The 25,440-nt window shown below is 44.7% G+C and overlaps 2 protein-coding genes across 3 annotated transcripts in view; one reads left to right on the forward strand and one right to left on the reverse strand.

The window, feature by feature from the left end:
• Positions 1-25,440, reverse strand: part of mRpS17 (mitochondrial ribosomal protein S17) — a 199,011-nt gene that overhangs the window by 145,020 nt on the left and 28,551 nt on the right. The gene's annotated exons all lie outside the window — the stretch shown is intronic.
• The window catches only part of tei (irregular chiasm C-roughest protein teiresias), a 314,069-nt gene that overhangs the window by 133,336 nt on the left and 155,293 nt on the right, over positions 1-25,440 (forward strand). The window contains exons 4-5 of the mRNA XM_069118895.1: positions 20,143-20,476; positions 21,230-21,465. Of these exons, the coding sequence (XP_068974996.1) occupies positions 20,143-20,476; positions 21,230-21,465 (570 nt within the window). The remainder of the gene's footprint in view (positions 1-20,142; positions 20,477-21,229; positions 21,466-25,440) is intronic.

Below are 25,440 nucleotides of genomic sequence, written 5' to 3' on the forward strand. Positions count from 1 at the left end.
ATTTATATTTCTCGCACGCACGAATCCGCGCGGCTCGTATTTGTTTAATAAATACATTTCCGGACGGCCTCTCTCGCGGATATTCAAATTTCAGCTGGGGCACGCGGCAGTGCGTCGAAATTTCGACGTTGTTCGAATATCGAAAAATCGCTTTTCTCCCCTCTCGCGCATTTTTCAACCGATTACACGGGGCCAGAACCCGGTTACAACACGAAAGTCTGAAACAAAACGACCGCCCTTACGAAGCCGATTTCTATTTACCAGCCACGACAGGGATTAATTCGCTCGGCGAATTTATCGACGTTGAATCGACCCGGAACTCGATACGATGTTACAATGCGATCGGTGCTGTGGTCCGGATACTTACGACCTGTTCGTTCGCTTTGTTGCAACATGCTAGTGGATTCGTAAAGCTGATAGATATTTTACAGCTTGCAATTGTTTTCTGCTTTTACGCCAGGATGATTCCACTGCCAATATAAAGTAGATTTCATCGGCCAACCTGACGCTTTCTAAATCATTTTTGTTCGTCGACCCAACAATTTCCAGCCGACTATTTCCTCCACAATCGTAAGCTGATTCTAACGAAAACTACCCACCTTTCGTACGTACGTACGTATATTTCCAACCAGAGATTTCACCGAGCAAACGAAACGCGAAAGGAAAAAAATAAACGATAAAACGATACGATCTTCGAGTACTCGGGCAATCTCGCAAATCAACCAGAAATTGGCCCATAAAGTAATTACATTTAGTCAGTTTGTCGTGCCATCAACGATCCAAGAGTCTGCTAAGATCGAGCCACCCTCTTGCCATTCCCAGTCTCACGATGTACCGTGAAATGAAACGACTGACATAAAACGAAGCCACGCGGATATTTAGCGTTTGTCGATACGCATCGAGATCGAAGGTGTTATTGCTGTCGGGCAGCAGTCTGAACCGGCTTTTGTTTTCCCCCTTAAAATCGTGCAGGATGATATTCCCGTTTCGTTCGACCTGACATTTCCCAATGCGCATTGCGATTCCCCTGGCAATAATGTTTATTACCAGCGGAATAGTCGCGGCTCGTTCGTTCGCTCTCGCTGGTTGTTTGCTTAATTTTTCTAATAAACCGGCGGATAGACGGTCTAGGGTTTACTGTCTGTCGGTATACAACGAAATGGGGGTTCGATAGAATCGCGTATCTCGTCGAGTTACTGCTTCGACGATCAGTGGAGTGGGGAGCTCAACGACGATTTTTCACTCGGATCCGTAGACCGTTTACGCGTTTCCATGAAGACCACTCGACTCTGGATTAACATTTTCACGAACGATGGATGCTCGTTCCATCGATGGATCGATGAACAGTGTATGGCTGTCCCAGAATCTAACAATTGCAAGTTGCAAGAACTCGATGGTTGCTCGATGACGCTTGATAGATGGACAGATAGTTGGAAATTTCATTTTCACGCGAGGAGAGAAAGAGCGGTTAAAATTGGATTACCGAGGCTGAATTCGAAATTGGATTTTCTACTCACCGACAGACTACTTTCGACAATTAAATCCTAGTTGGACTTTGTGTCTCGGATGCTACAATTTATTGTCATTTGTATGTTCAATCTTTGCTAAATATCGACATATATTTTTCTACTCTATCTCTACTCTGTAGTATTTTAAAACCATTGAAATCCGAATTAGAGACTCTTCTCTTGCTTGCGAGATTATCGTCGGCTGGACGAGATACTTGTCGCAATACACGAGACACGATAAAACATAGTGGAAAGAAAGTTAGAAAATCGAAGGTCCAAGTGAGCCCGTCGCGTCGTAGCTATATCTTTACGAGTCTCCTTCAACCTGCCAACAATTTACAGAGCGACTCTGTTCTCTACGTGACGAAGGTAACAAGAGGCAAATCGCTTTGTCAACGCACCCTCTTTGGCGCACGCGACCCTCGCACCGAGGCCCATAATTCACTTGACGTTATGCGATTCGTCGAGTTCGAAGCCGATAACTTTATTTAAAAAACGAACAGGAAAAATAAAGTGGAAGCGTAAGCTCGTCTCATCGTGTTCCCCGCTTTCTGAATAATGGATGTACCGGCGTATCTCTGAATTTTATCGCCATTCCCGGAAACTAGGAACCGCGGACGGAGGAAGAGGCTGAGCGAACAATTTGTAGTCACGGCAAATCGATGGATCGACGAATGGATTAACGAAGAAGCCATTTAAATCTCAGGCGCAAGAATTTAAAAAATAGAATCGTCGTGTTTCCGTGGCAGAATCAGTCTGTTTCAGCTGTAGACTATAAAACGTCCAAGTAGTTCGCAGTTTTGTGTTACGTTTTCTATCACGAAGATAAATCAGCTTTGTTTGCACGCGCGAGAACCGCATAAGTATAGTAAATTTATTTATGCAGAAGCATCGTATTAATTCAACGATCGACGCTGGCGAAGTTTTACGCGCTGCTCAACCGAGTCGAAAATAAAGTTTAACGCTGATAATGGGACGCGTGATCGACGTTGTCGTTTGATAATGGCGAATTAAGTTGTTTGCAAGTAGCAGACGTTGTTCGCGAAATTGCGCGTGTATACGCAAGCAAAGAGGCGTCGCGACGTTGAAAATTGATGCATGTCACGCAGCGCGATTGCCATCACGTGTCAAAGTCGAGCGAAAGGCGACGTTAAATGGCATAACGTTCCTATCAGTTGCCACCGTTTTCTCTCATGGCCTGCACCTCTTCGTCGTAACCAGCTCTTGTTGCTCGTGCCAATATCTGCACGCGATGCTTCGTTTCACTCGTTATTCAATCAACAATTGTAGACACAGCTCGACAATTGCAAGTAGTAGTTCAACGATCATCGTATTACAAATTATCGTTAATACCGTCCGTTTTGTTATCCACGATATTTGTAGAATTAATTAACTACGCGATATAGATCATCGTTTCCAAACTGCAATATGATATTACAACGTTTATCTACAAACTCAATGAATATCTACCGCATTTAAATCGAAAGCATCAATGATGGGATCGTCTCGATGACCTCCTGTGACCTGGAAATCATCTTAAGTTCCACTAACGCAATCTCGATGACTCCTCGTGAACTCATTTGAATAATCTTAGGTAACGTAATGACACGATCTCGATGATATTCTAGGAACGTTAATGATGTTCGTTCTAACATGGAAACTTCCATGACCCCTTGTGACGTGAATTCCAATAACCGTGAAAATGACCGTGAATTTCAATAACGAGAACTCAATTACTGGTTATTAGGGTATCCAGAATAGCCTAAGCGCGGCCCACCGGATCTCGGTAGTCTTCCCCAGTGACATCGTGAAACAACAGCTTATTCTTGGGTTTTCATGCATGTTTAAGGTGCTCTAGCTCATCTAGCTTCGTAATATACTCGTTGCACCTGCGTGGATTAATATCATGGGAACGGTAGAGGGTAAGAAGGTGTGTTTCAGAGCTAACGTGCACGTTAAAGTTTTAGTAACAAGCATCCAGTAATTCTTGGCAACTTTGTAGGCGACACAGTGTCTCCAGCTCGCGCCGCATTATGTTTAAATCTTACGTCTAAATCTTACGCGATCGAAGTAACCTGTATAAGACGGAGATGAATATTTGAATTCTCATCGGAGCAATCACACCGTTCGAAAACGATATCCATCCCGGCCTCATTCGTCCGGCAGTGCAATTTCAGGAAGATTTTTCGTTAAACGATCGGAGAAGTGCACGGTTAACGTGGTTCACGACTCAGTGGCAGAACTGGCGCGTATCGATAAAGTCATTTGAGGAAATTAACAGCGTCGGAAGCCGAAATGCTTGCTTTTAGTTGCTAGAATACGCTGTAACGGTTGTTTTCCACGCTTCAACCGCCTCTATCTCTCTGCAGACCAGGACGTTGATTTACGAGAAAGAATTAGAAACTTGAAACCGAACTTTCCGAAACGCTGTCGGCCGTCGTTGATGGAATGATTTTTGGCGTTTAATCCATCGGTAGCCGGGCAACGCAAGAACAAGGGCCTGGAAACTTTTCCACCGGTTCTCGCCAATTAAGTTTTACCTCGTTACATCTTCTTCCTCGTCGTCTCGTGGCTTTTATTTTTACATCGGACTTTCTGCCAGTAGCGAGTTAATTGCAAGAGCTTCTCACCAACGATATCCACCAGGAAAATGTGAAATTCCCTTTTACAGACAAGAGTACACGTTCGTTCTTTCTGTTTCTCCGATCTAATCGTTGCTTTGTCGAATCGACCGTTTTTAAAACGCCTCTACTATCTTCAGCGATCGTGTGAGAAATAAAGTATCAAAGGAAACAAATGACGCAGCGTTTGGTTTTCATACGTTAGGAAACACGTCGCGTCCTTTGGATTTACTGCTTCGTAAAGTTCTATCTTCTCGATTTTTATTATCTTCTCGTTGCACGTTTCATAACGGCACGCGTGGCATTTTCGAAAGCGTAATCCTCCGTAGGCTTTCGTCTTCCAGATTTCTCCCAACGCCCGTTTCCATCGACGAATTTCCAAAATGGAATTTATTTGAATGGGTGTCTTTACTCGTTCGATGCTCCCTCACCAAACAAGAAATACAGGCAAACCTAATCGTATTTCGTACTACTTGCTACGGTAACTAAACGATCCATCACTCTCGCTCATATATCGTAACCATAATCTTCTTCGAACATTCCGCTTTTTGATTCATAATTCTAGATTCTAGATATTTCTCTTTCGATTTTTTCCGACATTCGTTTCCATGAAATCTACGCTAGATTACGTTCTCGACGATCTGACGATCTCTTTGTTCGGTTCAACGAATGTTTACTCGACGACTAGATAGTTCATATTTACCTTTGCATACTATCGACGTTCCATTTTGTCGGGGCCAGTCTCTTTTTTTCTCGCCACAGTTTCCCACCGCGTAGCCGCGTTCACTTGGGCAGGAATGCCGGTTACAATCATAAAATCCGACGGTGGATATCGCCGTTTGCGATAGCGCTAGGAATAATCGCGTAATGGACGTGTCAAGGGCTTAAAAGTGTCCGGCACGATTTACTGCACGATTCTGGTGGCCAGAGCGAAAACGTGCGCGGGAATTTTATCTCCGAAAATCAGGCATGTAACTGCCATAAAATCTCGATTTAAAGAGCGTCGGAAACGGTTATCGTCGGCCCTCCCTTTTTATAATCAATTATCGCTAACGGATCCTGTGAATCGACGCGTTGATAAACGTCTCGTGATATTTTTCGGCCGCGCCGGTCCTCTATCCGGCCGAAAACCCCTCTTTTTCGCACGCAAATTCGCCGGTCGCCGGGTTAAAGTGTCCCATTTCGTTTTGTTTGCGTGAAATATATTCACCGCCTTTGGCGTTTAACGAAAAAAAGACGAGAAAAAAAAAAAAAAGGAAAAAATGTTTCCTATGAAAGATGCGCCGAGCAGAATGTATTTTTCCATTTCGTCAGAGCCGCCGAAACGGCGGTAAATTTCAACTCTTTTCCCAAAATGAACCGCATGTTTCTATTTTAAAATCTAACTGCCACGTTTCACCTCTGTTTACCTACATGAATTTCAGGACAATATCAACAAGTTTTATTTTTCGTTCGATCGAGCCGATGTTTGAGATGAACTTGCTAAAAACAGAGAGATTTTGCACGCCGATATTTCGATCAATTTCGAAACAACGAAGGCGTGGAATATTTCAAGCAAGCGAAATTAAAGAAATCGCCATGCTAATCCATCGATATAATGGATTATGTACTAATTACGTTCCCAATCGAAGCGACACTTGGGAACGAACGAATCGAAGAAAATCGATCTTGATTCTCGAAATTTCCAACAGCGGTAGAGAGGGTGGCGGAGAAGACGAGGCAATCGTCTGACAAATAAGTGTCGAAAGAGACTTGGCGTTCTTCCATAGGCGTTCTAACGAGGCAGACTCGCGTGGCAGACTCGATCTCGTTATTTCTTGGCGCTTCAGTTTTCTCGAGAGCGGCAACCGTTAGCCGAGCCTCCGTTCGAGCCTCCCCGACGATTTTATCCATTTTCCGGCTTGTTATTCCGATTGGTAACGAGGCAGAATTTCCCATGGACCGGCCGGAACACAACGTCTGACAGCGGCGAATGAAATCGCCGGCTGCGCGTCTCGAAATCAAGTTTCGCGATAGACAGACCCGTACCCCGATTTTGCTCGACGTGGCCAACAAAAGCAACTTGATACATTCGCGAAACGACCAACGAATCGACGTTTCACCACGGCTGGAACGCATCCGGGACGCCTAGTTTCCTGGATGCTCTCATTTCCGCGCTGCGTCGCTTCGATTCGTCGAAAGGATCGATCGCGAAATAATCGTTAAACCCGAGAAGAGAATTGTTTCGGTCCGTTAGAACGAAGAACAAACTATGTTCGTGTCCGTGACGTATCGCGATCATGGTCGCGAAGAAGAGTTGCTTCAGTTGGTTTCGATATTGAGGATTTTATTTCGCTCGAAGCCTGCAAAGGCGTACTGCTGCTAATTACGCGCAATAATTTATTCGAGCAAACAGTCGTTGTTTAATCATTTCATTTGAATTGTAGCGCAATTTAAAAATTAAATGTAATTTAAATCTGGATGTAACGAAACGTAATTTAGACTTAAATTACCATTCCAACGAGTAATACGATAGAAATATCGTTCCTTGTTTTAGTACAGAGCGATAACGATGGCTAACTTTTATAACTAAAATCTCTGCTGATCCAACAACTAAAATCGATACTGTACTCGTGCAATTTATCTTTAGTTAGCTACGATCGATCGTTTACAAAAAAACATACTTGATAAGAGCATCTATCGAGATTGGCAAATCGTTGGACTGTTACTCTTTCGTGTTCTAACCGGTACACGTCTGAAGAAAGGTAATAGTCACTTTACGACAGTCTGGCTCGTAAAATCTGAACGGTTAGCATTTCGTACGCCCGTAAGGGAAAGTGATGCTACCTGTTTGTACCAAGATTTACGTTCGACGTCGAGGACCGAGTGAAAGCTTTCGTCGTACAAAAATCTTTCGTATATACCGAATCCGACCAATCACTCCGAAACTCTAGCTGGTTTCTTCGAAAGATGTATCAAACTTCAAGTTCGTTTACGAAAATTGTCAAATGCTTCTGGCTACGATATACCTTCGTTTGCTCGTTTACGACACGATTTTATCTTTAAATTTTCAGAGCTGCATTTAAGAACGCGCGACGCGTCCAATTGTACGTTAACGGTACGACGATTCTATTAGGTCACACCGATATAGGAACTTTGTGTAAAATTTGTTACTCCTCCGGTTTACGGGGTGTGAGCCAGATATTACTCTCTGCGGCGCGAAGGATCCATCGACTATCTCGTCGTTCATAGCCCCTTCTTTTTCCAATGTGGCGAGTCGTTCGTCGAGAAATTCCCTTGGCGGCGCTAAATGTGTAAGCGATAAAAGTATCTCTGCCAGGGAGAACGCGTCGTTTTATGTACTTTCTGCATTTCCTTAAGGTCCTGCCGGATGCCCGTAAATTCGTCGGTGCGCTACTTCCTCCTTTCCCCCTGCAGTTCTTCCCGCTCTCTCGCTCCACGTTCCCTTCCACCGGTGTAAAAGTTCGCCGCAGGGGAAGCGTTGCATTTTTCAGACAGCTTCTCGATCATCGAGCGATTTCGAAATTTACGAGTATCGTGGTTCGCGTGCTGCCATCGTTGATCGTTTCAAAGAAAACCGTGCTCCTTTATACCTGCGACGCAACTTCCGTTGTATCCGCAAGGAAACGTAATTAAGCTCGATGAGCCCGTAAATTCGATGTCACGGCCATTATCTTGAAAGCTCGAGATTAGAAATGTAGTCTCGCAAGAAGCGCGGTATCGTAAGAACGTGCACATTATTTTCCGGCGTAGTTTTAAAAGACACGGTAGGAAGAAGGTTGTAAATGCGAAAGCAAGAGTCCACAGTGACAGAAACCAGACCCATTGAGAAAACCTTGGGCAGTGCACAGGCCTCGCTAATACGTTAGCCGTATCTGGGCACGAAGCAAGAGACTGCGTATATCATGGCTATACTTTAATGTTTCAAAAAGTCTGAAATGTTAAACGCGACGAGAGAGGAGGAAGATAAGGTAAAAGAGCTTTTCTTTTGGTAAAATTTAATGTCTCGAGAGTTACCGTACAGACGACCCCCATTCCCTTCGCGTTAGGAAACGCGAAAATACGTACCAAACCATCGCGCGTATATTCCAGAAAGAAATCTTCGCACGATATCTTCGCACCGGTTATTTTAGTCGAAGGTCGAAGATACAGCTATCCTTGGCTATTCTTTCGTTCGTTCGACGATGTTTCCTTACGCGATTCCTGGACACGGTATTTCCTAAAAGCTTAAAGTAGCTCGCAAGACGAGCTCGACGATCGTAACTATTTAACTCGGAAGCAACGATCGAGAAGATGCGTTCTGGCGGAAACTTTGAACGGCAAACTGTTTCATCCGACCTACGTTCGATCTACCAAGACCGCACAAAGTATCAAATACGAAAGAAGTACGAGTCTCTACCTTCGAACGATGCATCGAAAGCCAGGACAATTTATTCGATCGTGGGCGAAATAAACAGTGTTGGTATCCGCAGCTAGCATCGTCCTCCCGTCACCGTAGCGTCGCACGCCTCACAGCAAATGGCACTAATTCTATTCATTACCGCAACCGTTTCGATTCGTCCCGAACGATCGCGATCAAAGAAATTGCCTCTTTCTGTTACCGACATTCGCCTGAAACGTTACAGAGCAACGTCGAGTGACGATCGTAGACCGGTTACAGTCGATGGTTTGTCAGCCGGTTGCAACATTCGAATAAACAACATTGAAACATCAGCTTTCTTCGCTTCTGATAATTAAAAATCCAACGCATCGCAATGTCTTTGATAATAATTTCCGACGAATAGACGTGTAATCTTATCTGCGTATTTATATAGTAGAAAGACGCCTGAATAGATAAATAGAACAAGATTTGTCAGTGTAAGTATAATACAACGAGTCCCTACCGGCCAAACAAGCAGAACGAACCTTTATTGGGTCGACGAATAGAATACGATCGAAATTGAGACAATTAGAGAAGACGCCGAGTATGATTAGGCAAGCGAGGCGGAAGCAGTCAGACACAGAACGGTACATCTTGTTGTATAAATAGAATAAATGCCGCGTACGATCAGAAAGCTAAAACGGGATGGTTTCTAGCCAGAGAAGCGAATTATCCTCGTCTTCAATTAGCGGACTACAAATTTCCAAGCATTGCTCCAATGTGACACGCGAAATCGAATAAAAGTCAGTCACTGTGGATGATAGGTACGCGCGAACTCGGGACGAAGAGTGTAAATCAAGTCCGAAATTCCAACGGGGGTCGAGCCTCAAGCGGAGACGATGATCGATTTTCATAGCGGCCGATTTGTACCGGAAGCCCGGTCCTCGCCACGATAACAATTATCGCTAAGTGGCGAACGATGAGAGTGGGTCGAGCGGGAATACGAAACATGGCCCTCGTACGGCCGCTATTAGTGCCTCATTAATAACGTCGCTCGCTCGTGGTACCGGTGATTTAGTGGATCGAACGGTGCGCGCGAACCATCCACGCTGCCCGAAAGAGAGAATAACGACCGACGACCACGTCAATCTCTTCCGGGGCCGTCCTCCTCCTCGCAGATAGAAATTACCGCTAACGAAGACGTCGAGTACCCTCGAAACGAAAGAAACGAGCCCAGGGTTCCAGGTAACTCGCTGGCTGTCGTCCGAAAGATTCCACGTCGATGAATCACGTCCGCTTTTATATTTGCCGGTTACAACGTGGTTGCAACTTCGACGGTGGCGATATCGTAAAATAAAGCGTCTAGGGATGTTACGCGTCTCACACCAGTAGCACACGTCAGTTTTTCGAAAGCAATTTCTCCCATCGTCGACAATTTTGACGACGAATCGTAGAAGAAGAGATTTCAAGATCGTAGTCGTTCTACTTTGCAAAGAACTAATTTTCTATTTTACTTATCGCTTGTTTAGCAACAGTGTTGTCCGCGTCTCACGAGTTCATATCGTACGATCCACCGAACAAGACTCGATATCTTACGCTTGCCAAACCATCTAAAATTACTTGTTGTTTCGGCCGTCGAAACACGCAAAGTTTAACTCCTGACTGATTTTACGACCTCGCTATATCGCTTCCGTCGCTCTAGCAGCGAACAAGCAGTGTCCGTTATTAAGCGGCAGGTAGCGAAGTTCCTGGTTGATGGAACCGCGATGGACGATGTTACGGAAACGGTGAACTTAAGTGGAAAGCAATGCTCCGGCATTACGCGTTGCCCGTGCTTTAATTAATCTTTCACTAGTATCGGAAGTCCGTGACTAAACGAGGCGATCGGACAGCTCACTCCTAAGTAAATGAGATTTCTCGTGAGATTAAGATCGCTGAATAAAACTTCTTAAACCCACCATATTCCACTTGCAAAACCTCGGCGTTCGATAACCGTCGAACATCGCCATCGCCGCTCGAGATATACAGCTGTACATCGATCCATACAGCTTCCGAGTATCTTCGTCGATTCCTATCAACCCGATCGGAACGTCAAAATTTAAAATGTTGTTTTAGAGCCGCAGCTTTGGATCTGTGACTACAAATACGCTCGGTATACGTCATTTTTCATTCGACCAGCACTTCCACGGACTCGCGTACATTCGATATCGTCCGAACGGATGTGACTCCGAAGGCAAAAGAAGTCGCGGAGCTTCGTCGATTCGTTTCGTTCTGGCACGACCACGTCGCGAGTATCGGTTATGCAAAATGTTCGATATGGAACGATAACGATTAAAGATAGAGGAGGTGGACTTCGTGGCACTCGCCGTACGCGCGGGTCAGCTTCTTTTTCGACCTATGGAAAACGGGTGGGTGGTGATTTCCGGTTTGGCATCGTGCACCGGACTCGGCACATTCGACATCCGGGTCTCGCCACTTGGCGAAGCTTCAGAAAACTTGCAAGATCCGTAAGCTGCGCGGTAGAAAGTGTATCAATCACTCGATATCTGTGGCTGGAAAACCGGATCCGGCCTATGTGTGTATAGGCGAGCAGTTTGTTTGAACGAAGATTTTCCTACTGCCGTGCGATCGTGGCACGCGGCCAGCCTGAAATTACTCGCGTAACTTTCCGCCAGTGAATGCGGGGGGATGCTATCATAAAAATTGTCGGATATTTTTTTAAATAGAAACGGAACGTTTCCCCTGGTTTAGCGGAGATTCCACGCTCAGCCGAAGGGAATCGGGATGAATATTCGTGGATCCACCGGCTGCCTTTTGAATTATTTTCCGATGTTGCGCGGACAGCCAATTTTAGGTAAGTAACGCGATATGGGTAGTTTCCAGTCCTTTTTACATCCAGTCTCTTTGCGTTCCTCCATCAAATTACACGCGATAGAATCGGTCGCGCGTACATTAAATGCAAGCCTTTAAAACAATTCCGAAAGTAATTTATAGAATGAAACATCGAGCGTATCTCGAGTGGCAAAACGGAAAAACTCCAAAATTATCCTTTTACGTTATCCGTTTAATCGATCAGTTTCCCTCAACCTGTATTCACACTGACGTAATCCACACAAAAGGATCGCAATCGAAGCACCGAAGCCATCGATCCAGCCGTCCGTTCTATCCAGCCTGTTTACCGCCGCTAACTCTGCAATCAGTGCGCGCAGACACTGTACCGCTTGCACAGAGCGGCACTCGATAATGGCGGGGTCGAGCGTGCATCCGGTTTCCCGGGGGTTGTCGTGAGGATTTTTACGACGCCGGCAATGGACGACGCCGTCTGGATACGAGGGTACTCCAATTTAATTCGCATAGCCCGGCGGGCCGGCGATCGTGTTCCTTTGAGCTCGCGGTTTCGCTCGAAATCTCGGCTCGTTTACGCGACAACGTAACCTGCTGTCGTAGTCGTACGGATGGGGAAGCGCGCGCGGATCACACGACGCATTACTGCGTTGCCGCGGAATTAATCAAGCCTATCTATATTAGAAGGCATGCTATGCGGTCAGATTAGAATCCCGAGCAATCCGCCGGCTCCGGATGGACAACGCCGCTGTTAATGGAACTCCGTGCGGCCAAGGGTTTCACCGCTCTGTACATATAATATCCGTTGCCGCGTCGCCGTCACCGCCAACGCCACCACGTCGAAGAATCTCGCCCTCTTTCGTCGTCGCTTGATAGGAATACAAGTGGCACGCCGTAGAAATCCTAATTTTCGATCGTCCCTCGAGGGATTTGCGGTGGATTAATAGGCTCCATTGAATCCGAAAGGGATGATCGAGTGCTTTTGCCAGGGTTTGACGACGAACGAAGTTGGTGTATTTTGCGAGAATTTGAAAGTTTTACCATTAAATGAACTCGCAAGTTCGACCATTTGTGGATATTAGAGAATTTGAATATTTGGAAATTCAGATATTTAGAAATTTCATTCCATCGCGCTGCATTCGTAGTTCTGAAATTGGACGTTGAATAGAAACGTTTCTCCCGACTCTTTTATGACAAACGCGACAGGTTTAATTTGTTTTCAACGATAAGTTTGAAAATATAGAAGCGCGATAGAAGTTTCCTTTCTGTCGTCGCTTTTCATTTGCATTATTTACGAGAGAAATCTCGCGCCGAAAAAGATTATCCTCGCAACAAATTCGTCTAACCGCCTTTGTTACGAGATATTCTCGTTGTTCTACCTTTTACACGTTCCAATTATAACTTCCACCGACTCTTACATCTCCCGTAGAGGAATATAAATCACGCGTCGCGTCAATTACAATCTGATATTTGGCCTCCGATTAAAAACAGACATCGGGAAATGCGAGTTACGTCGCGCGCGTCGATTCAGTCGCAACATGAATTTATATCGCTGCGGAACTGTTTTCCTGCCATGCGTCCGTGACGTTTGAAATAACGATATTATTTTGTCATCTGAAATCTGTACAATCTCGAAAACATAACAAAAGGAAATCTCCAGTTCCAATATAAAAATCCAATCCTTTAACTCCTGTTTAACCTCCATAGTCCACGAAATTATTCGTCACAGGCTAACATAATCGTTCCTATGCAAATCGTCCGTTTTCTAGATCGTTCCCAGGTGCGAGAAAATGAGCAAAACGGCAACAGTTATTACAGGACAAAAAAAGAAAAAGAAGATACGCAGTTGTATAAGCAATAACAGCTGGAAATGTGGGTGTGAGAGAGTGAAAAAGTTCATAACGTATCGGTAGTGCTTAAAAACAAATGGATCCGACATACTCTTCGATGTTTATGAACGTCGACCGTAATCGTAACCGTTCGATGGATCGTAACGATTTCTAGTTAGCCGCACCTGATTCCACGCGTTCTTCGAACAAAACCAATCGGACGCCAGAATACAGCTTTTGTTTCTCTTCTTCACGGGTTCATGCTCGTGTTTTAATTCCATGTAGTTTTCAGCGTTTTATTTCTCATTCTCTTAACCTATTGTTACGTACGGCTAACGATAAATAGAAACAACGATATAACTCGTTTTTAAGACGCGGTATAGAAAAAGTTATTGAGATACGTATAATTTTGTGTGCCAGACTAGATTGATCGCGTAGTAGTGACACATGTACGTGAATACGAGTGTGTGTCTCGAAAACAAAGGAATGTAAACTGTTTAGTTAACAGTGTGGTATGGAAGAAGGCGAGACAAAGAAAGTGCCGAGACGCGTGTAAACGTGTATCGACGAGTATCCTTGAAATCCTTTATCAAATAAATATATAACTATTTCGATATAAATTCCAAGTGTAAACTTGATGTTGCTATATCATTATTTCGGCAATTAAGATCCAAAATTATCAAGAAAAGTGAAACGCGACTCGACAGAGACACGCGAGTAATCGTAAATTCGATTCGCGTTCGGTGAGAAGAGACAAGCTCGCGGAAAATTAGCGGCAGGCATTGTACGACGAAAAAATGGAATTGAAATCGATTCGACACGAAATAAAATTAAAACTTACGCGGTCGGTTATACGAAGCTTGGTTCTCCTGCTTCTAGATTATTTCAATGCATAAACGGAAATTCATCCATTGAAATTGTTTGGCCATTGTGGAAACGTTTAAAGGATGTTGAAGAAAGCGAGCACAGTCGCAAAGGTATGTTTCGCCGCGTCGCGTACTCTTTCATCTAAGATAATAGTTTCCTTTGTATAAATTTAATCTTCGATCGATCGTTATATAGCGTAGACCGGAGAAAGGTACGAACGACCTTTCGTTCCATCGTGAAAAATAAATTTGCGTATCGTTTCGTTACGATTCTTTCGCACGCAAAGCTAATTGGCGAAATCAGATACCGACAAATTAATATCGGGATCCGTGCATACAATTATGCTATATGAACAAATTATATCTGTATATCCGTGTTCAATGAGTTATCCAACGACGTTCGTAATTAGGGATTAATTCGGTTCTCGCATTCGTGGATTATAAACAGTACTACAACGTATCCCCTTGTATTTTCCCTGGCGCTGAGATTAATCTGTTCCCCGATGAAAAACAGGACAAGAGAGCTGAAAGAATATTTCGTATAATCCAGCAGGAGGTTGGGGGTGCTGCCGGGGTCGAAATCTCGTGTGTTGTTCTTGCCGCGTCGGTATTTGCTCGTCGATTCGAGTTAACGAGAGCGTCGTAGTGATTGGAATTACCGGGCAAGGACCGGAACGAATACCGGTCCGTAACTGTTTCCGTAGCAGAGGGTATTACAGAGGGCTTAGTACAGGATGACACCGAGGATCGGAGTAAAGGGTGAAGAGAGATTAGAGGATCGGAACGAGAGGAGAACCAGGAGGAGGGGAATTGTAGAGATAGAAGGAGGTGTGGCCTGGGCGAGAATCACTCCGGTTGCCATCAAAGACGTTCGTGCTGCGAATTCCGCCAAAGATAAATTCCCTCGCCGATATATATCCATACCGTTGAATTCTTTCTTTCCTATTTCTTCCATTTTTCTCGTTCTTCCGTCTCTCTCTCTCTCTCTCTCTCCTTCTTCTTTTTGGTTTCACCGTTTTGCCTGCTTTCTCTTTCGCCTTGTATCTCTTATTGCTCTGTTAGATGTGCTCCAGAGACGCGGTCTATGATCTTTACAGTTTCATGTACACAAAGCCGACGTTGTATCGTTTGTACCTTCTTCCTTTTTTCTTCTCTTACTTCGCTCGGTACTTTCTTACGACCATAGACTCGTTTATACCTCGCTCCTCCCTTCGTCCGTTCGCGAGCGGTCGAAATTTTCGGCAACGTTTTCTGATATTTTCCAAACTACCAATAGTCGGTTTGCTGGAAAGCGTTTGAACAGATTCGTAAATACGCGCGGATACGCCGGTGTAATAGCATCCGAGGAACACAACAGAAAATATTTGCCGAGAGTTACGAACGTTGTTGTTGCAACGGGCTATTTGATATTCGCCCTGTGCACGGTCGATGACATTTTTTCACACGCGGTTGCCGCGACCACAGAGAGTCGTTCGATCCGGAAGGAAAACACGCTAGTTCGCCACGATCGATTCCTTTCTGCCCAACTACATTGTTCGAAAAGATTATTATACGGATCTGTTCGTTTTGTTTGGCCAAGGTGCGCTTTTAAAAGGCTGAACGTATTTTCGGCGAAGCGTCAAAACACCTTCGACAAATACGTCCGTCAGCTTTATCGGACGACGATGCTCTCTATCATTTTGACAGTCGGTCGGTGGAAAATGAATTTGTTTCCAAAGATACACAAACACTGAGACCTGGTTTTAATATCGCTCCTCGATTTACCCTCGTAGGTGATTGATTACTTTCGTAGCCTTCCTACCTAGTCTCTCCGTCATTCGATATCCATTAGAAAACAAAGAGTTGGAAACCTTTTATACCGTCGGTGCAATTTAAATCCATATCTTTCAGCAAACCAGACAAAACGCAGCGATAAATACCGGTCGCGCTCAATTATACCATTTCTGTCGGAGTCAAGTACTCGACGAAACAGACACAATGCACCCATTAAAACCATTGTACCCTATACAGCTGTGCACTTCCGACGTTCCGCGGAACTGGCGCAACAAATTCACCCCTTCGGATAACAGTATCCTCCGACGATTTTCTTTACGGCACCATTAAGCCTGGAAATAAGTAGCGATTAATAGCGCGACGAAGCGAAATCCTATAGCCGGCGGATGGTCGGGGGTTGGAGAGTTCGCCGTGCAAGAGGATGGTAGGAAGAACTTCCAGCCAACTTTCCACGGTATCACATGCGTTTTGCGAGACTAAGTTTCCTCCGTACCGCTGCGCGCCCCGTTCCCTCCGCTCCCCTGCTTCGTGCAACGTTCGACAAATCTAGTATTTCGGGGGGGATTAAAGACGAAGCCGAGTTTCCCCGATTCCTCTTCGCAAATTACCGGAATTCCCCGGGCGAATTCGCATATTTCACGTTTGATGCGCCACGAACAAAGGGAATCAGGACGCGGAGTTTGGATTCTCTTTAACGTACGTAAAAGAGAGAAAGATGGAAGAGAGGAAGAGAGAAGGAGGGAAGGAAATAAAGGAGAGGCGAGAAAAGAGACACCGAGTCGCTCGCGTTCGTGTCCTCCAAGATGTCAACCAAAGTAGCGACACAGCAGAGTTTCGCGAGCGAAGGAAAAGGAGTTTATCCAGTGACACGAGGTGACAAATCCTCTTAACCGTTTTACAACCTCGTATTGTCGCGACTCGCATGCATACATGCAAACGCGCCGACGTAAGCACGTCACGTGGCGTCGTGTCTCTCCGTTTGTTCTTTCGCGTTTCACGCCCGCGTCGCTCTAGAGTTCCCATTTTCTTACCTGTGTTCGCCAAGGTCGGTGTCGCTTATCGCGGTTGCTCGCGAGCAACCAGCAACGAAGAGACACGCGCAGAGATAGCTCGTTTCGTCTGTGGTTATCCTTCGTCTTTGCGATTTCATACAGCGCCAAGGACTCGCTTGCTTGTTGTAAGCAGCCACGTTTGTTTCAACCGTTGCAGACCGGAGTTCTTATGGATTTTACGAGGTTGTAAACGTCGGAGGACGTCGCACGCCACGGAATATCGACTGTCGAGCGTTCGAGGTGCGACTTAATACGTTCGAGAACATTTTGCGAAGGGATTCAACGTTTTAATAAGCTACACGAATAAGTATGTCAACGGTTTGACGCTGGACAGTGAAGGATGGACATTTTACGTAGAATAGACACTCGCGACGAAGATTCTACGATCGGCAGAAATATGGCGTATGACTTTTTATTAGCGAAAATGGGACAACGTGAGGCGTCTCTCGGTACTTCAATTTTAGCTCGGTAGGTCGCAAGATTAATTAGGTAATTAGTTCATGTTATTTCACGTCAACATACAAGGTCCGTACGATGCGCAGTGTCTGCGCGAAGGTGCTAAATGCATGACTTATTGCACGACAAACGTAGAACGCAACCTGTACCTGTAACTTGGTTGGTAACTTGTGTCCAATGTATCTCTGTGAGATGTTGAAACGATCGAACTGTACGATACACGAATTTATAATTCATACTGTTAGAAATATCGCGAGACGAAATTCCCTGTAATTCAATTTCATATTTGTTAGCGAGTCGGTTTTCACTAGGCTATGCTTACGCAGTTATCGGTATCAAGTTTCTCAATCTCGAATATTAAACTTCTCTAACGACGAAAGGATGATATTAAGCGATAGAAAATTTAATATTCCAGGATTTAATTAATCAGCGCGTAAACTACAAGGGAAATATAATACATTCCGTATCCACTATGCGTCCATACGAATTTACGCTTTAGTTTTTAAACGTCCAGTTCATTCTTGCTGAAGTGTTTCCCACGTATTCGGTTACCTGCTGTGTGTATATGTTAGCGTAACTAGGTTGTAACACGGGTTGATTAATGAAAGATTCGAGTTGAACGGACGCGAGGTTTATCGATGCCGCGTGCCACGACCCAGAATTTATCTCGGTCCTTGGTTTCCAAGCACGGAGAATTTGTCATCGTAGGAAATTACCACGACCCAAAAATCATCGTCGATCATGCCGAAAAGATATTCAATGTTATCGATCTCCATGATTCGCAATTTATTCGGCGATCGGTTATCACGACCCGAAATTTACCGATGCTCCGGAGGGTTTTACCAAACGGGCAAATTTATCGGCATCGATTTTTACGACCCAGAATTTATCGGTGCCGATTTCCACGACCCGGAATTTATTGGTGTTGATTTTCAGAGGATGAGCGAATTTATCGACATCCAGTGGAAATTCAATCGATATTTATCGATATCGCTTTTCTCGACACGCGGAACTCGCGCGAAACGCGGAAACCTCATATCCTTCAGATTTATCGATAACACTTTCTTCAACGCGCAACGCATTGATATCGATCTTTACGATTACGCGTTTGTCATCTTTTTGTTCCGTCGCTTCTGAAATTTACCATTATCGATCTGCATAACAACGAGCACTGCCTTTTCGAACAACGATTCTTTCTATTTGGAAGTTTTCGAATATCGATGTATCCCGATATTGTGTTGTTTCCGACGGCCAACGATTGATCTAATTCCGATTTCCACGATGCAGAAATTATTGACTTTCGTTGCAGAGAAATTCCGAGAAACTCGACGCTGAATTTCCCAGATTATATTATATCGCTATGTTATATTATAGCGGCATCGTAGGAGCGAATTCTCGGCACAGCATAAATTTCATCGACTCATCGTGTTTACGATTACATAATAGATCTATACGATCTATATAATTTCTATATTCAAACTTGACGTTCGACATCACAGGCATATTATCAACTAACGCTACAATTGGCTGATTACCTTGTCAACGGTATCGGTGACCAAACAGGACCATCCAGGCGACAATAACGCATTATTGTAACGAAGACAAGCGTGTTCGTGCGAGGTTCCTTCGTTTCATAAAATCTGATCGGCATCGATAGCCCCTTCGTGTCGCGGACGCATCCCAACGACAGCGAGTGCTTTCACTTTCTGTCAGGCTGATGCGTTCAGATACAGATCGCGGTCTGTTGACATCCATTGATCATGACATGAATAATGAATGGATACACAGTCTGAATAATGCATGCATCAACGCTCAACAACATCCACTCGGTGTCGGTGTATAACCGGTCGCCAATATACCCGGAAACGTTAACGAACGCATTGACGAATCGTTTGCTCTTAGCGGCTTCGTCTTCTTCTCATTCCGTGTCTTTTGTTCGGTTTATGCCATTTTTCGTATGCCTCAGAGTCAAATTTACATTACTCGTTGAATTATTCGTTTTGCTTGTTACGAACGATCGGATTTGAAGAATATTTCTTAGTTCATTTGGCTCGGCTTCGGCCAGTTGGAGCGTCGATGAAGTTCGACGATTAGAAATTAAAATCGAACAAGCGCGTACGCGTGATAATGGTTTTGCAAAAAGCGATAAAACGACAGAGACGTTTCGCGTTTCGGCTCTGTCATCGTTTGGCGAGTAATAAACATTAGCTTGTTCCGTAATATAGGAGGTCGTGAGGAGGGTATGAGTAGAGACACGGGTCGACAAGGTACCTCGGTTACGCTAGATAGTTATAGCTATTTGCGGTCCATCGAAGACATAATTAGTTTTCCTCGGTAGCCTTGGTCGACCGAAGCTGATAGACAGTTTTCGGGAGAATCGACCGACCGATGGAAACACCATTTAGTTAAGAAGTGCCTTCGTTTGCGTGGAACGCTATTTATTTTGCGGCTCTGTCGAGTTTCGGGATTGCGTTAAGACCGCCAAGTATGAAATTTGATGGAATAAAGTACATCGATCATCCAGCTTCCTAAGAATCTCGTATTTCAAACTTAAAATCAATGCGCACGAATACAGAGAAACTAAAATTCCAGTAAAACAGCGTAGTAATAAAATATTTTATTTGGAATTTACCATCTAGAATTCTCGTTCGCGAGCGACGCTAAAAAGAATTGTTAACTCGAATCCGTGAAATTTCTGACGAACAAAGTAATTTTATTTTCGTATGTATTTTCGTGCTGTTCGAGTCAAAGGTAAACTCGTCGTGCGTAAATTCGAATTATTCGCCGAGACAACGCAACAGCGAGTTGACGATACTATCCTTTGTCGTTACAGGGTCGGTGAACGAGGCTGGTGTCTTCACCCTTCGTGGCAGGCAGGAGGGAGGACGGCGTGCTAGAAGAACCACGACGAGCACCACCAGTACAACGGCGTCCAGCTCGACGTTGATTTCTCTGTCGGACGAGGTGGCGCAGCCCGCGGCCCTTTTAGCCCCCGAAGAGGACTTATGGTCTACCAGTTCTTCCGCTACGACCGATGTTCCAGTCTCCTTAGATACAGCTGCCGCTCCGTCAAAGCCACCCTTGGAACTGGTGGTGAAACCTCACAGCAAGGTCATATTGCCATGCGAGCTAGAAAATTACTCGAGGCTGCTATTGCCCGGGGTCAGGTAATTTAACCTTCTTCATCGACGAATGAAACGCGCACGAGCGACTATCACGAGATTCGTCCTTTTTCTCTGTTACGTACCTCCGTCTAAAGATAAATTTATATCGTAGAAAATGTGGCTTGGTTTATTCGCTTCTTCCCCGAGAAGGATTTCTTTCTCCTCGTTCAAGAGAAAGTGATTTATTTGGCGTGAAAATAGCTGCTTTAGTCGGATGGATAGTGTGTTCATTTGAAATTTATCGCGTTCGCGTTTGAAAAAGAAGCTGTTTAAACTGGGGATCGCTGTTTAGCAAACTAAAATTTGATAATTAAAATTCCATTGTAAAAAAGATATTGTTAGAAGACGAGCAAGGCTTCGCTAGAACGATTTTCTTGAAAAATAGCTGTTCGAAACGTAGAAATAATTCCAGTGCAGACGTATCCAGCACGGTTATTAACCAGATAGATGACAGTCTGTCAGTTTTGATCGATAACTTGGAAACATGTCGGAAAGACCAATATTTTCTAAAAAAAAAAAAAAAAAAAACAACGTTCCATTCGCGCGTCTTAAAAGTAGTTACTTGGGGACGCAACGAAACAGATTCGACGTAATTGCTGACACAGTTCTGCACGCGTAGCTGTTTCCCCGCAAATGGGAAGATTCGATTTAAAGTAGCGAGAGCAAGTAGTCGAAGTCGATATCGTTCCAGCAACGAATTCGCACGGTATTGTCGTTGCGAATTAATTCTCTAATTGGTACGAATTGTCTTGTTAGGAGCTACAGAATACGACCAGCGAGATGGCTGCACGAGGGAAGTCCGGTAGATATGATTACAATCAACACGAGAACGGAGATGAGTGGAACTGGACATAGATATATCGGTGACTCTATCACGGAGGCGTTGCATATAGACAACGTTAGATTAGAAGACGACGGTATATGGGGTTGCACGCTGGAGGACGATCAGGGGAAGATACTTTCCGGCAGACCTGTGAAGCTCGTCGTCCTCGGTAAGTTACGATTATGAATATTGAACACGATAGTTATATCTAGTTAATAGTATTAGCAAATATTGACGAAACCGTACTGCCGTATAACGAGCGAGTAGCTAGAAATTAATTATCGAGGATTAAGGTCAATGCTGTTTGTCGATTCTCTTTATTAGGAAATTTTTATATTCGCTCATTGTGCTTCTCTTGCTATACGAGAAAAATTATTTCCAACAGTCGTAACGAGCTTTCAGCGAGTTATCAAGATTATTACAATTAAAAGAGAACGACAGAAAGTAATAAAAAAAAAAAAAAAAAAAAAAATAAGAAAGTCCTGAGAGAGAAAGGAAAAATGGTCGACAGAAATATCGTTCGAACTCAGAAACAGACCGAGAACGATATCGCGTGTCGAGCAAAAGCTTTCGACGAGTTACAACGTATCAAAAATCATTTTACCGATTCGTCGTCCGTAACCGACTGCAGAGAAAGCAGATTACCAGATCTCCTTTCAAAGAACCACCATTCCCGTGTCAAATTATTTCTTAGTCTCTACAAAATGCTACTCCGAGTCCCAGAAATGTAAAGATTTTATGCATATTAAATCGAGTCGCTTGGACCACGGTTGCATCCTCGCGCCGCATGAATATGCATCTGTCGTAAACGTTCCTCCCCTTCTTTCTCTTCCTCTCGTTCCTGGTATTCCTTTTAATTTGCTCCTTTTTCTGGTTGACGGACGCATTGGTCGCGTTCGTCTCCACGGCAAAACGTACATACACGCGACGAAACAATGGTATGCACGGGACGAAACAATCGTTGCAAGCGGCGTCGCCGACTGCCGCGCGACACGCTTCAACCCTCTACGCCGACCCGCTCGAATCACGTTTCAAATGAACCAGCCGCCACGCGGCCGTCTACGCCACCCTCCTGCGGACCACTTTTGTTTTTAATATCTCGCCCGTTGCTCGCGCGAAGTACAGCCCTTCCTTTATTTCCAGCTAGCCGCTAGACGTGTCCTGGCCAACCCCGGAGCTGCTCTTTTCAGTCTGACCGTCGCGCTTCTCGCCTCGTTTATTTGTCATCCGCGCAACCCCTCGCGGCGATGTTTAATTTCGCGCGCTAGTCCGCTTGAGTTTCGAACCAGCCGACTTGTCAACGATTTCCTAGCAAGACTTTACGCAACGTACCGGGGTTTATGGCTTATTAGACAACTTGAGCTCTTTCATCGCGCTGGAACAATCTTTCTTACACTTTATGGAAAATTTTTGCGCCATTTAACCGAACTAGTCGCTTTAGAAATCCGGATCTGGTAATCGTGGTGCGTGGAAAGATACGCAATTTTCGTACTAAAATAATTGACCGAATTATAGCGAATGATAAATCAACGTTTGGACGATGAATACGTACAAGAACCAATTCCCAAGTGTATAGAAACGCGAATCTTAACTTACCAAAGAATAACAAATGTGGGATGTGTGTAACATCAAAAGGTTATGAAAGAACAGGGCTATGGAAGAATAGAAATTAATTGATATTCGACTAAAGATTCTATACACACAGATTTCACAGGAAGAAATTACGTACCATCGATAAAAACGATTAAACGTTTCAATTTTTCCATTACCCTTAACAAAGTTGACGCGATAACATTAAGATTGTATTCGAAGGGCAATTTCCGAATATTGCAAGCTAGCAAACAAGCCTCGAACGAAGCATATCGAAATAGAAGCATATAACGTTCGATGAAAAGACGACCGATAATATACTTGTAACGCGTTCGTCGAGTCATCATCATCGATTTCGTCGGTGTTGGTGAAATCCCAGCGACTCATCGTAGCCGGGGGATGAAAGGAGGAGAAGGGATTGGAAGACGTTGGTTGGAAATGGTAACGTCGTTCTGCGTTTGATGGGAATAGATTTGCTTAGCGCCCTCGGGGTTGCCGTAAGCGAATTCGCGGCGAAGAAAAAGTTAAGAATAATGCACGTTTTATGCGGCTGCTCCGCCGAATTCTCTGTACTCGAGCCGACCAACAGACAGCGGAAGCGTCGCGGCGTTCCGCAAATCGAAATCCTCCTCTGCCCTTTATCGCTGATTTTCCACAACGAATTCGTTTAGCCGCGCTCGATAACACACTCTCCTTGTTTTTGCATTCTTCGCACCAGCGAGGTAGTTGAATCACGAGGAGACGAACGTCTAATTTTCTCACCGAGAGAATCTCGCGTCTCGCTTTTCTTCGGCTCGACCCCACGATCCCTCCTTTAGTTTCTCCACGCTCGTTGGACACCTGTGCTCGCTTCTCTCCCGCCGACGTTAGATTCTTCGACATTTTTCCCCTGCTGTTCGAGCCGAAATTCAATTTGCCGGCTTGTTCTTCAGCCAGGACAGTCGAGGCGAGGGAGGGCACGCGTGTACTACGGTTCTCGTGTTGCGGAGAACGTCTGATCGTGACAACAGGCAGACCATTGCCGCTTAACGGTACTTGTTCCAATCGCAATCGTTCGATCCCTTCGACTTTCCTTTTAACCTCGCCCTCGATCTGTCCTACTGCCTTTCTCCTCCTCGTCCCTCTTGCTCTCTCGTCTCTTCTCGTTTCTTTCCGTTCCATCCAGCAACCTCGGTCCATAAGGCTGACGAGACTGGTATAAGGTACAGAGAGAAATCTTGTTGTCCGACACGAATGTGCAGGCATTCCACTGTCTGACCAATATCGGGGCTTTCTCCTTTATCAGAGCAGACCGGGCAGATACGGCCTCGCTCGGTCCGCTGCGCCGCGTCGGTCCAACTCCATCGTCGAAACCACGCTAACGAAATTCGTGGCATTCCGCTTTCGTTCCGCCTCCTACTGCTCCTATTCCTTCACCGCACTACGCCAACACTCGCGGCAATATCGTTTTTCTCTCTTCGTTTCCCTCTGTCCGGGTAACGTTCGACTTCCTAGGGTTTGCATGATAATGGCTCGATTCACGTGGACGTCAACGGAACCGCTCTTTATAAGTTTCACCTCTCTTCCTCTTGCCGACCAACCTTTTTTCTCTTTCTTCTTCTTCCTCTTCTTCTTTATATTCTCTCCCGTTTGGAGAGTTTCTTTGTAGATTTTCGCGAGACGAGCTGACGACAATAAAACGCCGATGGAGTGGATGGTATTCCACGTACAAAGCTGGTATTATTTAAACTTTCGCAAAAGGATGTCGAGAAATCGGATCTGTGAGCCGGTTGCACGGCACGCTACCTAAGCCGCATGCCGACCGTATGAATTAGAAACTGCTTCTTTCACGGTGTACATCCTTCTTTATCTTCCAAGGAAATACAGTCTTGGTTTCCGGCTGTTGCGCTGGGTCATAAGTCGTGAAAGCAAACACCGTTCTCTGTCATTTGTTTATTCCCGTCTGTTTGTTCGATTTAGCGATTCGCTACTATCGTCGATTTCGTTGGATGATAAACATCGTTAAAGAAAAAGGCACGTTAATATAGAGAAATAATCAACGGCATAAGATAATTCTTCCTTCCCCAAGATTAACACGCACAAAGACACTTTCCGGTATCCTTCTTCCAATTCTAAATCGTATCACCACCAAAGGTTTTTCATCCAGGCTACATCCTCATCATCGATAAAGAAAAAAAAAAAAAAAAAAAGAAGAGAGGGAAAAAGAATCACAATCGCATAAATCCCTATCGAACGAGGAAGAGCGAAAATCTGCTCGGTTGTGGGAATTAATTAAACGCGTACCACGATGTATTACTTTGCTAATCTCGTTATGCCACGTTCTTTGTCTCGCCGTTTAGAACTTTATTAGCGGCAGTGGCTAAATAGTTGGCCCTTTCGTCGGGGAATTTAATTAGGCGACGACCGGCACTGTCTCGAGGCCGTCGTCGACGAATTTCGAAAGATAAAAGTATTGTTTCGGCCGTAAACCGAGCAGAGGAGGGCTTCTTTTTCGTTCCGTCGCTTGTTCCCGGTGCGTTGGGACAAAAGCTAAAGTTTGCACGGTGGGACGGGC

The sequence above is a fragment of the Bombus flavifrons genome, chromosome 8 (genome assembly GCF_040668555.2).
Source record: "Bombus flavifrons isolate JBK064 chromosome 8, iyBomFlav1_principal, whole genome shotgun sequence".
NCBI classification, from domain to species: Eukaryota; Metazoa; Arthropoda; class Insecta; order Hymenoptera; family Apidae; genus Bombus; species Bombus flavifrons.